We start from the raw sequence: 16,692 nt of genomic DNA, 5'->3' as shown, positions 1-16,692 counted from the left end.
ACGGGGGGTGGCCCAGTCTATTAGACTGGGAATTAGGGTTGCCGCTTCACTATGGGACATAAAAAGTGGGTCCCGTTAGACTGGGAATTAATTTCCTCGTTAGACTAGAGAGGCCTAATAACCTCCGATCGCTCTCAAATTTTGGTTAGTTATAATAGACTATCTAATTTATCTCCGATTCACTTCGGAGCATACGCAGCCTCCTAGCTTTCGAGAAAATAGCGATTAAAAATTAGAGATGTTTTATTAGGGTACGGGATTTTATACCTTTACGGCGTACGTTTACTACCAAAGACGCCACTATAGGTCCGTAGACGAATCTAATTACTTCGATAATGCTAGTGTATAATAATCGGGAGGGGTAGCAATTAATTTAGGGGTTAAGACGCTACCTAGCTATTATCTCACGTTTTTTTACTGTTAGGACCCTGCGAGGTCCTAGTGTAGCAGTATGAGTACGGGAAGTAGAGACTATCGTCGAAGTGTATGTGCAGGTGTCACAAGAGACTAATTGCTGGTCCTTCATGCGAAGGCCAGCGAGTGCAATAAATACAAGGTGCGCTTAGCTAAGGGACTAAGCGAAATGCACGACCTTTATGGTCTATGTATATGCCTATCTATCAGCGCACTACGCAGTCCAAAGGCTCGCAGTATACTTTTTAGGCACCCTTAGGCACCTGTTAGGTCGTCCTAACAATATCCCCCTCCTTTAGAGGCCACGGCCCGTGGCCTGAGGTACCTAAGATTCGTAGTGTGAATCCTCTATTTATAGTCACGTGTAAGTATGGCAGCCTAGTAAGCGTGGTCCGTTAAAACCTAGCCTAGAGAAAAAACCTTATAGAGGAAAAGCTCGTAGGTAGGAAAGGTAACTAGCCCTAGTGGTGCTAGCGTAGGGTTGTAAGGTCACGTGCTCTATTATTTCGGCTAAAAAACTATCTTAGTGAGAAGTGTTTGTATGGTTTGCACTCTTAATAGGAGTAGATAGCGGTGGTGGTGGTCAAGGAAGGAGCATAGAGAATAATATGGATATTATGGTCGTTTGTTATTGTTGTTTTTCTTCCTTTCTACGCTTCCTAACCTCTTTGAAAGTACGTGATTTCTTCCTCCCCTACTTCCCCTATATCCTAAAGCATCCTTCCTAGTGCTCCGTGAGCTTTATAGAGATAATCCTAGACGCGTATAAGCTTCGAAATAAAGCTTTCCTAGCCTCCTAGGGATGCCTATACGTATCCTAGGTTCTTATTGACCCTGTCTAAGGCTTCGCTAGAGCTTCCACAATAAGCTCTATATCCTTGTTGACGTTGCCTAAGGCCTCGCTAGAGCTTCCACAATAAGCTCTATACTCCTATTGACATTGCCTAAGGCCTCGTAGTAGCATAGATTCGCCCCCTCCTAGTGTAAAACAGCCCTATTTTGAAAACTGCTAACCTCTTATACGTGTCGATAGTGGCGGAGCCTTATATCCTACGCTTTATCTAGGCCGCCGCGGCGGTCTAAGAAGAAGGAGATTTCCCCCCGTGGGACGGTTTTAGTAGCTCTTTATCGGAAGAGGAGGTCGCGGTGCGCGCTAGTGAACCTAGGCTAGATAGGGGGCTTCTATGCTAGCGCTGTACCTTCCGGTTAGTGTAGCACCTAGATTATTAGTGCGTGTTACTAATAGATCGCACTAAGTGCCTCTATTATGCTAGCGGCCGCCACAGGTGTAAGCCGGTAAGTACAATTTTAATTCCCCTCGCAACTAGGCATATAATTACTAACTAGGTCTTCGTAGGTATACCCCGAGCTTATACCTAAGGTGGAGCACGCGCTCTCTCCTACTATCACTAGCGAGTAGCGGGTGGTGCTTCTAAAAGGTCTTCTTTAAAAGACCCGGCTTATTACTACCGCTATAAAGCCCGCTACGACCCCTAAGGTCGCCGCTAGTGAGGAGGTTCCCTCGCCCCTATCGTTAGTTACGTCTTCTCCCGAGAAGTTTATAACTCCTAAGGGAACTCCGGCTCTAGAGGAGTCTCCACTCCGCCGTCTATTACGTCGTAGTAGCTAAGTTTTCTCCCCGTTACGCCTAGCTTCCGGCGTATAGGAGACCGTGCGCGATAGTTTAGGTTAGCCGTAACGGGCGCCTAAGAGCTTAGTAGGAAGGAGGATAATTTGCGGTTAGAGACCGGACTATTTTCCTATATATAATTCTAGGGGAATAGCCCCTATAATACTATTAAGATTTATTTCCCGCGCGCCTCCGGCGCTTTAAAGTCCTTTTAGGTTCGCACTATAGCTTTTCTTCGTATTCTTATAGCGCCTATAATTGCTCTAGGTTCTCTTAAGGCTCCTATATTGCTTCTATATCACCGTAGCCTTCCTATTTAACTTAGTATATACGAGGCTTAGTCCCCTTATAGGAAAGGATACGCTTAACCTTATATTCGGGTTAACTATCCACAATAATAGGTGTAGGACCCTCCTATAAAGCGTTTCTATAGTGCTCCTCTAATATAGAGATATAGAATATCGGGTGAATCTAACGGAGGAGCGGCGGTAGTCTCAATTTATATAACTACGAGCCGAATTTATCGATAATAGCGAAGGGGCTAATTATCTTTATATCTAATTTCTTGCTAGGGCGACCTATCTCAATATACTTAGCTCGTATATAGACTAGATCTCTAACCCTAAATACCTTCTTAAGGTGATTCTTATCGTAATAGCGTTTTATTACGTCTTTTGCCTTAGCTAGCTTCTTATAGAGAAAGTGTCGTATTTCCTAGATCTCCTATATCCGGCTCACTACGTCCCGGTGGTGCTCCTATAGAAGCTCTTCTACACTAGCTCGGAGGTCTAGCTTAAACCCGAGTAGCGCCTAGAAAGGAGAGACACCGGACGCACTATAAGGAGTCTAATTATATGCGAACTAGGCTATTAGAAGCTATCGCACCTAGTTATCCTATTCCTAGTTAATATAGGAACGGAGGAAATACTCTAGCGTCTAATTCTACCGCTTAGTCTAACCGTCCGTCTAGGGGTGGTAGGCTATAGAGAGACGTCTTCTCACTACGAGGTAGTAGCAAAACGTAGACTAGAATTAGCTAGTGAAAAGGCTGCCTTAATCGCTAACGAGGTTCTCGGGCATCCCTATAATAGGGATAATACGCTCGTAGAGCAATTCCGCTAAATCGGGTGCGTTAATATCCTTAGTGCACGGTAGGTAAAAGGAATACTTAGTGAATATCTCCACTATCACTAGGATCGTATTATAGACCCTTCCTCTCCACGAAGAGGGTAGTAGGCTAGTAATAAAGTCCAAACTAACCTACTACGCTAGCCGTTCCGGCATAGGTAAAGGTTATAATAGCCCGTACGGCTTATACCTACGAACTAAATTCCTTTGGCAATTCTTATAGTCTTCGACGTATTCCTTAATATATTGGGTGAGTCTAGGCTAATAGAATCGTCTACGCACCGTATCTAGGGTACGCTTTACCTAGTAATATCCTCCCTAAGGATTATCGTGGTGCGTTTATAGTATCTCCTCTTTTAGCTTAGTCGCTAAAGGGACGTATACGCGATTATTAAACCTAAATAGACTATCTAATATCTTACTCTAGGGCGTACTATTTAGCCTCGCACTATTATTCCCCTCTATTAGTTAGCGAGAGATATCTAGCGCTTTAGGATCCCTTCCCTACGTATACTTAACAATCTCCGCTATAGAAGTTAGTAATATATAGGAGTATACTATCTCACTATCTATTGCTACCCGCGTAAGGAGGCGTGGCACTAGGGGGTCTAGAATCCCTATATCGCTATCGGCATAGTACTTATCTACTATATCTTTGATATCTTCGTAGGCACTATCGGCACTCCCACCGATTATAGGACTTAGCTAATCACTATTTAAGCCTACGAGGCCCTAGCACGTAATAGTACCGGTCTCTAGCGTAGGGGAGAGAGTTCGCGGTCCTTTAGAACTATCTCGCTATCCCTACGCTCTTACTATAGGTTCCTCGGAATCCTATATATTCTTAGCTACCGGTCTAGTAGCACTAGACTTCGTTAGGATACTACCTAACCCCGGCGCTAGCGCGACACTTATATCGTATTGGTCTAAATTAGACCTTTTATAGGATCCTCCTACTTTCTTAAGGGAGAGAGGCTGCCGAATAGCATTTCCTATCCGATCTATTATAGATCGCTTATAGGACTACCCTATAAGGGCCTCTTGCCCTTGAGTACGTGTAACTATTGCTAACTAGCCGCTGCCTAACTCTATCTAATCTAAACTAGATCGCTTATAGGACTATCCTGCGAGGGCCTCTTGCCCTAGAGTACGTGTAACTATGCTGCCTAACTCTATCTAATCTACACTAGATCGCTTATAGGACTATCCTACGAGGGCCTCTTGCCCTTAAGTACGTATAGCCTCTACTAACTAGCCGCTATCTAACTCTATTATACCTATTGTGATTCGTAGCTTATCTTAAAGTGTAGGTAAAAGCGAATTCTTCCTAAATTCCCTATCTTTAGGTGCGTAATTAGGTCTCCTACTAGGCGTATTGGCGGGGTTCTTCATACCTAGGCGATGCTCGATTACAAAATCGAACGTAGCTAACTTTTTAGCCTACCTAGCCTAACGCCTACTAAGGTCCTTAGTCGATATAAAGTAGCGTAGGTTAGCGTGGTTAGAAAGCACCACTACTAGGTAGATACTCCCTTCAAGGTAATATCTCTAATACTTAAAGGATTCGACAATCGTAAGCAATTCTATATTATACGTCTTATAGCGGGTCTCCGTATCAATTATTTTCCTTAACTAAAAAGCAATTAGGTGCTAGCGACCCTCCTAGTCTTACTAGCTAGCGATCCCTACGACTACGTAACCTAAGGTATTAGGTTTAACGCGAATTAGCTTCGTAGGATCGAAATAGGCTAGCACCGGTAGTTCCGTAAAGCGGCGTTTAAGCTCTTCGAAAGCTTTCTGTGCTTCCGGGGTAAGAGTGAAAGTAGCCTTATTACGATTCGCACGCTTCTTAGTGCTACCTTAGCCCTTCGTGGTGGCCGTTAAGGGTGCCGTAATACGGGAAAACCCTTCGATAAATCGGCGGTAAAATCCCGCGAATCCGAGAAATTAGAGTATATCGTGGACGTATTAGGGTAATAGCCACTATAGGATCGTCTTAATGCGATCCTTCTCTATTAAAATACTATTTAGGGATATTATAAATCCTAAAAACTGGACTTCTTATACATAAAATCGGCACTTACTACGCTTCGCGTATAGTCGATACGTGCGTAGCCTATCTAGAACCTTCTTTATATAAAGGATATACTCCTCCTCACTCTAGGAGTAAATCAAAATGTCGTCTAAATAAATAACGTAATAGATATCGAGTAGATCGCTTAATACGCGGTTGATATACGACTAGAACGTCGTAGGCGTATTAGCCAGCCTAAATAGTATAACTATATATTCAAAGTGACCGTATTAGGTGCGAAACGCGGTTTTCCACTTATCCCCCTTACGAATACGAATCCTATAATAGGCGTCCTAGATATTAAGCTAGATATAGATCACCGCACCTAATAACCGGTCTATAGTCTTACTAATTAATGGTAAGGGGTATCGATTCTTAATCGTGATCTTATTAAGACCCTAATAATTGATACAAAGGCGCAAGGAACCGTCTTTCTTAGGGATAAATATAATAGGTACGCCCGCTAGACTCTATAAGGGTCTAATCTAGCCCTTTTAGGTCGTATCATCGATATATTCCCTAAGGGTCTCCAATTCCTTTGCCGATAATAAATAAATTGGGCGGTAAGGTAGCTACGAATCCGGCTAAAGATCGATTAGATAATTATACGTAGAGTTCTTAGGTAACCTAGCCGCCTAGGACGTATCGAAGACGTCCTTATACTCCTAGTAGGTTTCCGGGAAGGCATCCCCCGTACCGGCCGCCGTAGCGAGCAGCGTAGGGTGGCCGTCTCCTTTACCGAATACTATAGTAAGTAGCGGAGGAGACCCTAACTACGCTGAAGGGTAGGGATACACCACTAGCATCGTGGCCCCTACGAGGATTTCTCGATAGCAAGCTACTATAGTTATCTTATCTCCCCTTCAGCTAGTTAGTGGCCGCTATTTCTACTTATCCTCGGCCTAGTTAATATCCGGATTAGCTCGCACGAGCCAATTATATCTAAGGATAATGTCGTATCCTACGATCTTAACAGATTCGTAAGGGATAATAAGGGAGTTTAGGATCCTATCGCTATCCCTAACTTCGTAGTCGACCTCGCGGTTCCCGTAGGAAGTGATAGGGTGTCCGTTAAATATAATAGACCCCTACGAAGGTGTCACTTCCTTACCTAGAAGGTGCTCCTTCGCCTAGCGCTAGTTAATAAAGCTTTGCTCTACTCCGCTATCGACTAGCGCCTATACGTCCTTACTACCCTCCTAGATAAGGATTGAGACTTCGTATACGAAGGCTCGGTCGCTCTACCTTCTAGGAACCCCTACTAGTGCTTTAGTAGCTCTAAACACTAGGGGAGTTAGTTTTTTGACAGTCGGGTCTTATCCTATATAGCTCGCGGGTCTAGTTAATCGCAGCTACTAGCATAATAACCCGGTTTCCCGTATCGATAGTAGGAAACAGCCCCCAATTGTATAGGGGGTTAAGTGAATTTTCTCTTAGATACGCTATGTGTTACGCACGACTAACAGGTCGTCGCTATGTTAGAAGATTCCTGGGATATACTTGCCTAGTGCTTCTGTGCTTCTAACGTTAACGATCTATCTCTTAACCGTACCGTTGCCTAGTAGGCCTTATACGGGCTAAGTCCTTTTGAGGGTATCGAGGAGCGATGCTAGATAGAGCGCCGAATAGGTCTATACCGGAGTATTGGCCTGGTCGTAGTGTTATTAAGTTATAATCAAGTTGTACGAGTCACCAAAGGTTCTGAATAGTAGATATAAGTAACAATATATGATTGAACACGAAGAACTAAACTAGATATATAAATGAGTGTCCTTATATATCCTGAGTCCTTCCTAAGTAGAATAGTAGAAAGTAGAGCAGTAGATCTAGCTTGGCAAGATCTACCTATCGACTGGCGACCTTTCTACTACTTGTATGATCACGTGGTGGTCGTCTTATTGGTTATTGCGGTATTCGATAAGACGGCGAGTGGAAGGCCGGAAGTGGCCTTACCGTTACCTAGCGTTATGGTGTAATCTTGGTGTGTAGGTAAATTAGGTGCCGGAACTAGCGCCTATCTTGGCTGCTCACCCTAAGTGCTTAGGGTGATTATCACGTGATCTTGTTGACCGTTTAATCGGTTAGTTCTCGATAGCCTATTAGTAAGTTACGGCCCTATAACCGATTGGTGCCTAGTAGGTCCGTAATATCACCTCCCCCTTCTAGGAGTTTCGTCCCCGAGACTCATAAATCTACGGTCCCCCCTATTGAAGTGGTGAGTTTCTCTTTTCTAAAATAATGCGTCCTCGTTATGCCTAAACGTAAGGCTGACTTCGTCTCTGATCTATCCCCTAGACTTCCTAGCGACTCATCCGAGGCTTATCGTCGTTAAGCCGAATATATCGAGAATAATAGTTTCACTTCCTCAATTTCTTATAAGCACTATAGTGCTGCTAGGGTTGATTGCCTAATAGATCGTTCGCGTCGCTATTCGAAATGTGCGTCGTGCACTTATACGGGCCGTGTGTATAAGCGTGACTTCCACACCGGCAAGGAATGGGATTTATTGAGGCGTGCTAAGGATAAACTGTCCTCCAATATCGAAAAGAATAAGGATAAACTCGATTTATTGGAACCCGAGTTACACGATTTGTAGTCTCGTCTCGCTAAGCTACATTAATAAGTGTTAAATAAACAAAAACAATACTAGGAGGCCATGATCCGATAGCGTCGTCTACGGAAACTAATAGCTTTCCTAAAATAAAGAGGTTTCAAGATATCTAAGTATGATACTGAGTTACTCTAGATTCTTGATAAGAAATAAACTTCCCTAGAGTAGGCTCCTTCTTCTACCCTTGATGTTGCGCAGTTAGCTACTACTACTAACAATCCGAATTACTTTAATCGGATAGTAGCGGAGTTAGCTGACCTCCCCGCGTCTTTCTAGAATAATCCTAGTTTCTCCTTAGGTACCGCTAGCGATAGTTCTAGAGGGTCGCCTTCGCTTGGTGGTTATACTATTGAACTAGCTAGTGGTAGTCCCTTAGGTTCTCGATAGGTTCCTATATATTTTCCGAGGTATCGTACCCCTTCTATTTCACTAGGTAGTGAGGTTTCCCACTAATTCGTTATCTATCTAGGATTTCCTCGACCTTATATTCGTCTTCGCTTTCCTCCTTAATTTGCACATTTATAGCGGTTCTAGCGTTTTCTAGTGCTAGTTCGAGTAACGAGATATAAAACACTAAATAGAGTCTTTTCATGCTTTCCGGTAGCTTTAAGCGATAATTAACTAGTCCCAATTTTTCTTCGATCTCAAATAGCCCTAGTCGTAGATAATCCAATTTGTTGCTAGGTCGCTTAGTTTTGATATTGCGGCGTAAAAGATAAACCTTCTCCCCCTTCTTTAGGTCGGGTCCCTCTAAGTGTTAGCGGTCGTAGTATATTTTTATCCTTAATCCGAGGAATTCAATATCTCTAGATAGCTATAGGTGTAGCTATTTGAGCCTACTAGCTAGAATCCGCGATAATTCCGCTATTAGCTTTTTGCCGATCGGATCTCCTAGGATCTATAGGTAATAACTATAATTCGTAAAGAATGGTGTTTCACCTATTATAGAGTGTACTACGTTATTATACGCTAGTTATGCTATCGGTAGTAGTGATGCCTAGTCGTCTTGCTGGTAATTCACATAACATCTTAAGTACTACTTGATAGTCTAGTTCACTCTCTCTATTTGTCCGTTAGTTTGTGGATGGTAGGTAGTGGAGAGTCTTAGCTTAATGCCTATTTAATCTATAAATGATTGCTATATATTCGATATAAACAATTTATCTCGGTCGGATATGATCTTGCTAGGTGTTCTGTGGTTCGAGAATATATACTAGATAATTAAGCTTGCTATCTAGCTAGCTTCAATGGTTTCTAAGGTTAGAATTATATAGGCGTACTTAGTGAGCCTATTAACTATAACCATGATTATATCGCAATTGTCCGATACTAGTAGTTTGGTGATAAAATCTATAGTGATCTATTCCTAGGGTTAGGATAGTACTTCCGATAGTTACAATTCCCTATACGGCGCGTACCGTGCCGGTTTGTTTCGTTAGTAGGTGTCGCAATCCTTAATATAGTTGCGAACCTTCCTTATTATATTTAGGAAGTAGAAGTTTCTTATGATTTGTTCTACGGTTTTCTTAACTCCTATATGCCCGTGAGTTAGTATATCGTGGTGTCGGCGAATAACTTTATTTCGTAGTGTGGTAGGGATATATATTAATCCGTGAAGATATACTAGTCTATTATTATCATCGATAATTCTATTATCTTTTAGGTTTGCTTAAATCTCTTAGACGAGACGATCTATTACTATCGTTTCCCGAATTTATTATATAAATTCGTCGTCCTTAAGTTCGCTAGTAGCTACTAAGATTTATTTATTATATAAGATAGTGCCGTTATTATTTTATTTTAATATAGTAGGTTCTGCTATCTTAGTACCAATCTCGTAATCTAGCCTTCTGCTAAGTGCGTCTACTTAGCTATTCTCTATTCCTTTATAATATTCGATTTTAAAATCGTATTGTGTAAGAGTTTTAGCCTATCGCGCTTATCGTCGTGTGAGAACCTTTATTGTTATAAAGAATATAAGGTTCTTGTGGTCACTCTTGACCGTCACTATATATTTTGCTCCTTCTAGGTATACTCTCTAAACTTAGAATGCTAACACTATAGCTAATAGTTCCTTATTATATATATTATAGTTAAGCTCGGCGGAAATTATCTTCCTAGACTAGAATCTAACTAGTCTATATTTCCCGTCCGATCTTAGTTACGTTAGCCTAGCTTCTAGAGCGAAGTCTGATACGTCGGTTTCTATGATAATTAGTTTATCGTAGTCGAATATAGCGATAACCGTTCCTTTACTAAAAAGGTCCTTAAGGGCTTAAAATGACTTCTCCGCTACGTCGTTCTATTCGAATTTTTGGTCTTTCTTAGTGAGCCTATAGAGTCCCGATGCGACTCCCGCGTACCTATCGATGATCTTTCGATAGTAGTTAGCTAGACTAAGAAACTACTAAACTTCCTTAACGTTTTTAGGTGTTAGCTATTCCGTGATACTTTTAACCTTATCTTCTTCTATCCTAAGTCCGTTAGGACTAATGCGATATCCTAGGAAGCTCGTCTCCTAGATATGAAATTCGTATTTCTTAAGTTTAAGAGTGACCTTTGCCTCTCTTAGTTTTTATAACACTAGTTTGTTATATTTGATATAATCTTCGAGTGTCTTAGAGAACACTAAGATATCGTCTAGGTATATAATAACGAAGATATTAAGATATTCTTCGAGTACCTTAAAGATAAATCGTTAGAATATTGCTAGTACATTAGTGAGACTAAATAGCATAACTATATATTTGTAGTGTCCGAATTTGGTTCTAAATGCTATCTTCTATTCGTGTCCTAGCTTGATCCTAATTCGGTGATACGCGTTAGTGATATCGTATTTCGAGAACTAGTGTGCGCCACAAAGTCGATCCTATATTTCGTTAATTAAAGGTAACGGATATCGATCTTTGATAGTGATCGAATTTAGATATCGGTAATCCACGTAAAGTTAGAGACTTCCGTCTTTCTTTGATACGAAAATGATTAGATATCCGGCCGATAACTTCGAGGGTCGGATATAACCTTTCTTTAGGTTTTCGTCGATATACTCCTTAAGTGTTTGGGATTCCTTTTCTGATAACTAATAGATAGGCTTAAATATAGGTTTAGTGCCTTCTATTGTGTTGATTTCGTGGTTAAAGGGCCTATATTCTAGTAACACTCCTTTGGCGAATGCCTTAAATAGGTCGTCGAACTCGTGGTATTCGTCTAGAATCTATGGTTCGTCGCTAGTAGCGTATAGCTTCTTATGCTTAACAATTATATACTGCGACAACTCGTCGTTAGTTATGTCCGGAGATTGTTCTATAGTATCTAGGGCAATCGTCTTTATTTGCCTATCGACCACACCTTGGGGTCGCTATAGGCCCTTCTTAGTCTTAGTTCGCTAAGCGCTCTAGGTACCGGCTACCTATTTGCTCGGTCCTTTTCGTTAAGTTTCAAACTCTTCGTAATCTTTCTTATATATATATCTATTAAAGGTGATCCTTTCCGTTTGCTAATTGATGCTCGGGTTATGCTTCCGTAGCTATAGAATGCCTAATACGACGTTATAGTCTCCTATCTCTAAAATATTGAATTTAATCAATTCTAGGTGTCCGTAGGTAGATATAGGTAATGTGCTGCTAGTGTGTATGATACCTCATGCGAGCCCCGCTCCGTCGAGTCTAAGAACCGGGATTAGCTACGCTAATAGTACTATAGGTACTTCGTGATCGGTCACGAATCTTAGATTTATAAAGTTGTTAGTGGCTCCCGAGTCGATAAGTGTCTATGCCTTCCCTATAGGTAACATTATATACAGTTTGATATGAAATCCCGTGGTTATAGCTAGCTATTCGATCTTCTGATGATCGCGATCGTAGATTTGTCGTCCGTTATACCAAATTCCTTGGTATTCGGATTTCTATTGTGGCTTCTTTATCTACCTTAGTGGTCTAGGTTTAATACCGTAATCTAATTTGCCTAGTCCGTGAACCGTGCACGTCTTATCATAATATATAATAGTGGCTATTTTGCTATAGTTAGGGTGTCGTGCATATCCTTTGTAGGCGCATAGGGCGTCCTAGTAAGGGCATTCTTCCGGTTCCTTGTCTTCCTCAATTGCTACTACGAGGTATCGATCTAGGTAGTCGGTCTAAATCTCTTCTATAAGTTTGGCCACATTTTTATCGGCTTCTTTATCGCTCCTAGCGTGGCGATATTCGTCCCTAGGACTTTCGATAGGTATTTCCGGGATCTCTTAATCCGTTTCTAGGAGTGTGGATCCGGTTCCTAGGCTATAGGCGGTTCCTAGGAGTGCCTCGTTAGCTCCCGAAAGCCCTATGCCCCACTCCTAGGAATCGTGGACTATTCCTAGGGATTCGTTCTGTCGTTCCTAGGATATATGCTATGTCCACCCTTAGCTCTCGACTATGTCCAAATCTATTTCTAGAAATTCGATCTCTTCCGCGCTGTTATATTAGCGGAGGCCTTGGTCGGCTTCTTAGTTGGTCTATACCGATAAGAGTCGCTTGTGGAGTCTATTGCTCTAGTCCTAGTCGTCTTAGGATTCCCGGGTCGCACGTAGTTCTTCGCGTGTCGCCCTTAACTGTTGTGGTCGTTTGTTATATGACTTCTTCTACTTATATTCTCTTACGTGGTGTCCTAGTTTCCCGTAGTTAAAGTAAAGATTCTTTTTCTTCCGCTCGTCCTATTCTTCACGAGTGGCGTCTAGCTCTATTGGCTTTGGTCTATATAGATCGCTATCTCGGGGGGGTCTGTGATACTCCCGTCGTCCCGAGTTATATCGGTTAAATCCGTGCGATTTGCCCTTCTTCCACTAATCTATTTCCTATCGTTCTCTACGTCGCTCGCTATTACGGTTATCGATCTTAACTACGACCTTGATGAGTTGATCTAGTGTTCTGGGTCGGTCGATACGTGCGAGTTTATCTTTGACGTCCGATTTTAGTCCGGCTTCGAAGTACGGAATATATGCTCTATCTAGTAGATCTAGATACGAGATAATTTATAAGAACTCTGAGGCGTATACTGAAGCGGATTGGTTCTATCGGATGCGTTGTAGCTTACGTTTAGCTGTTCTAGCGGCGTCGATATCTCCGAATGTATTCTCGAGATATTGACGGAAATTGTGGTAGTCGTTAAAAATATCGGTTATGGTTATAGACTATGACTTGGTCGGCTTTCTATAATAATCGCGGATATAGGGTTTAAACTAATCCTATGCTTATCCTCGTAAGTAGGTTAACACAAAAATCACCTTACTTGCTTCGGTAGGAAGCTTAGATTTATTTATATCTATATATATGTCTATCTAAGTGAGGAATCCTTGAAGCTTAGTTCGGTTCCCTTCGAAGCACTTAGCTTTGGGCAGTCGTGGCCCTTAGACTATACTAGTAGGTGCTAAAGCGACAACTTAAGCGTAAAGCTGCTTAAGATAGTCCTTCACACTATTGCTATGCTAATTATAGTTGCCCCCGAGTAACTCTAAGTTGGCTTTGAGCTCGCGAATAACGCGCTATAGCTCCTAAATACGGTTGTCTCTCTCGTTATCGGAATCGGGGTTAGTGGTCCTAGCTACTAGCTTCTTTCCGGAGCTAACTTAAGATATATTTACTTATGACTCGAAACTTGATTCGAGACGGTGTTCAATATATTACGCACGACTAACGGGTCGTCGCTATATTAGAAGATTCCTAGGATATACTTGCCTAGTGCTTCTATACTTCTAATATTAACGATCTATCTCTTAACCGTACCGTTACCTAGTAGGCCTTATACGGGCTAAGTCCTTTTAAGGGTATCGAGGAGCGATACTAGATAGAGCGCCGAATAGGTCTATACCGGAGTATTGGCCTAGTCGTAGTGTTGTTAAGTTATAATCAAGTTATACGAGTCACCAAAGGTTCTGAATAGTAGACATAAGTAACAATATATAATTGAACACGAAGAACTAAACTAGATATATGAATGAGTGTCCTTATATATCCTAAGTCCTTCCTAAGTAGAATAGTAGAAAGTAGAGTAGTAGATCTGGCTTGGTAAGATCTACCTATCGACTAGCGACCTTTCTACTACTTATATAATCACGTGGTGGTCGTCTTATTAGTTATTGCGGTATTCGATAAGACGGCGAGTGGAAGGCCGGAAGTGGCCTTACCGTTACCTAACGTTGTGGTGTAATCTTGGTGTGTAGGTAAATTAGGTGCCGGAACCGGCGCCTATCTTGGCTGCTCACCCTAAGTGCTTAGGGTGATCATCACGTGATCTTGTTGACCGTTCAATCGGTTGGTTCTCGATGGCCTATCAGTAAGTTGCGGCCCCATAACCGATTGGTGCCTGGTAGGTCCGTAACATAGAGGTATTATCGCAAAGTTCTAGAAGCAAAAGAAAAGGTCGAATTGATTGAATTATCCTAGGGAAATATCGATCCGACCACAAAACACTAGCGAAAATATAGCAAGATAACTAGCTCACCCTAGCTACCCGCTATATCCACAAAACCGGAGAAAACATAAAAACTATCCTTGAAAGGATAAATAGCAAAAGACCCTCCTACGAGCTAACGAAACACTAGCAACCCGACGACTAAACAAGGTAGTCCTTAACGGGGAAATCCTTAACTATATCTGCCTCAAGCTAGTCGTACTAGGGGTTAGAGAGGTTATCGTACTTCTCCTAGCTAGCCACAATCTTAATAATAGCGGAACGAAAAGTTCGTATAGCAAAAGCCTAAGCATAGTAACTATTATCCGAAAGACGTGCACCGGGGTAAGTCGAAGCTTTAGCGACGAGACGGCGAAGCGACGATATACCGATAGTGATAGGGATTGGCTAGAGTAATCCACGACGGTTATAGACAACTGCTTTGTAGGACTTAGCGATATCCTACCGAACAGTTAGCAAAACGCTAGAGAAATAATAATAGAATACCGTACCTTCGCTAGCTTCTTATCTAAAGTAATGCTAAACTGCTTACGGTGACTATCTAAGAGGACGTTGAAACTAGCGAGTAGGGCCTAAATAGCCTAGACTAGGTCACTAAAGACAGTATTGTCTAAATCGAAAACTTCGTTATCGTCCTTATTGTCCTAGAAAGGCTTAGCCTAGTCGAGAATGCACTAGAGACGTATCGTATTACTAAGGATACCTTCGTTTACCTATAGAGAAACGCTAGTTAGCCGCTATCATAATACCATACTTATTGGAAACACTTATAGGCTCGCAATTCTTATTACGGCTAGCGCACTAACGGCATCTCTTTAACGATAAGCCGTCGTCCTAGTAGGGGATCACTAGTGGTCCACTAGTGTCCTAGTTCTCTAAGAAAGTCCGGAAATAGTGTATACACCACGCTATATATCAGAGATAGGCGATAGGGCGAAGGGGGCGGTTCTTCTTCCTAACTCTACTAGTAAGGGCACGGCGGAGACTAGCAAGAGAAGTAGGTCCACTAGGAGTGGGAGTGCTAGGAGCACTAGGAGTAGGAGTCTCGGAACTAGTGATCACCGAGCGAGCTGCTAGCGAGAATTTAGGTGCACTAGAGGTTTCCTCCTACTTATCGTCTAAGCTAGAAATCACACTCTTAACCTTAGATAGAGTAGGCGAACGACTAGGAGGAGCTAGGGCTGCCGGGGCCTTGCCACGACCTTAGTCACGGCCACGACCACGACCTATTCCGCGGGGAGGCATAATAATTAGCGTATAGTAGTTAGATCGCTACTAAAACGACGGCAAAACAATAGCGAGTTAGTAACGTGTCGTTAGACTTAGATATAGGGATAGTTATCACACTTACCTAAAGATATAATAGCTTGAATCTAGAGAAATACTAGAGAAACGATAGCGACGTGAGAACGTGTCGCTATTGTGGAAAATGATAAGGGAAAAGGAAAACTAAAAGGTAAATAATAGGGGATTTATACCTATAAGGATAAGTTCACAACAAAGCCCTATAACCCTAAACAAACAAACGTAGAAACAAATACGTCGAAGACGCTTTATTTCACGCAGTTTCACTGTGTTAAAGAAGCTTTGTTTACCACAACAAAGCGCACCACCTATATAAATAAACCCCTACACCCTAACTAGGAAATCATAAGGTTTTCCAGCCCTATCAAATTCCTGCCTTAGGCCCCAATTTTCCTACCTATAACCGTCTATCCTTACACTATCGTTTCCCTATCGCCTTCCTATCTTCCCGCAATTACTATTTCTCCTACAAGAACTAGCTACCTTTTCCCACTAGGTTTTTAATAGGCTACGCTCTGCAGACTTCACCACGGGTGCGGACACCCGTACTAGACGGGGGGATAATTGTAACGGAGTCCTTAGGAATCATGCATAGAGTCCTTAGGAATCATACACAGATCTCTCGCACTATCAGAGGATCAACATCATATAGGTGTCGACACGTTAGCGCTTCCTCACCGCAACGCTGATCTCCTATATTAAATAGTGCACTCTAGGAGAACCTAGAGGTTCTCTAAGGATCAGTCTCTATATTCCTCCAATATACTACTTGCTTCCCAGGCATCTTCGTCTTACCTAGTTGACAGGCTCTATCCTGCAAATACTAGAACCCCTTTCTTTACAATACTGCTCTTTGAAAAGGCAGCCTTTGTGTGAAGAGCATATAGCATATATAAACTTCACGGCGCCCGAAGATATTGACCTACTTCATCTTTCTCCCTCTCACTCTATATTTTGTTTCACTATTCCCTTGAAACTAGACCTATATCACCTTCTTGCATTCGATAAATCTGCTCTTATGGACTTAAAATGCCTCTAAATACTATTAGGGCCGTGATACGGCTACGTCTCCTAATTTTCTTC

The 16,692-nt window shown here is 42.1% G+C and overlaps 1 protein-coding gene across 1 annotated transcript; it reads left to right on the top strand.

Moving 5' to 3' along the window:
* Positions 1-1,681: 1,681 nt before the first annotated feature.
* Positions 1,682-2,044, top strand: PENARI_c024G00666 (uncharacterized protein; the record flags this gene model as incomplete). The annotated part of the gene is made up of 3 exons (XM_022635636.1): positions 1,682-1,702; positions 1,772-1,795; positions 1,895-2,044. 3 exons carry the CDS (start codon positions 1,682-1,684, stop codon positions 2,042-2,044), a joined length of 195 nt encoding a protein of 64 aa, XP_022484471.1.
* Positions 2,045-16,692: the final 14,648 nt, after the last annotated feature.

This window comes from Penicillium arizonense (assembly GCF_001773325.1).
Source record: "Penicillium arizonense strain CBS 141311 chromosome Unknown PENARI_contig024, whole genome shotgun sequence".
NCBI classification, from domain to species: domain Eukaryota; kingdom Fungi; phylum Ascomycota; class Eurotiomycetes; order Eurotiales; family Aspergillaceae; genus Penicillium; species Penicillium arizonense.
This window is presented reverse-complemented; position numbering and strand designations above follow the sequence as displayed.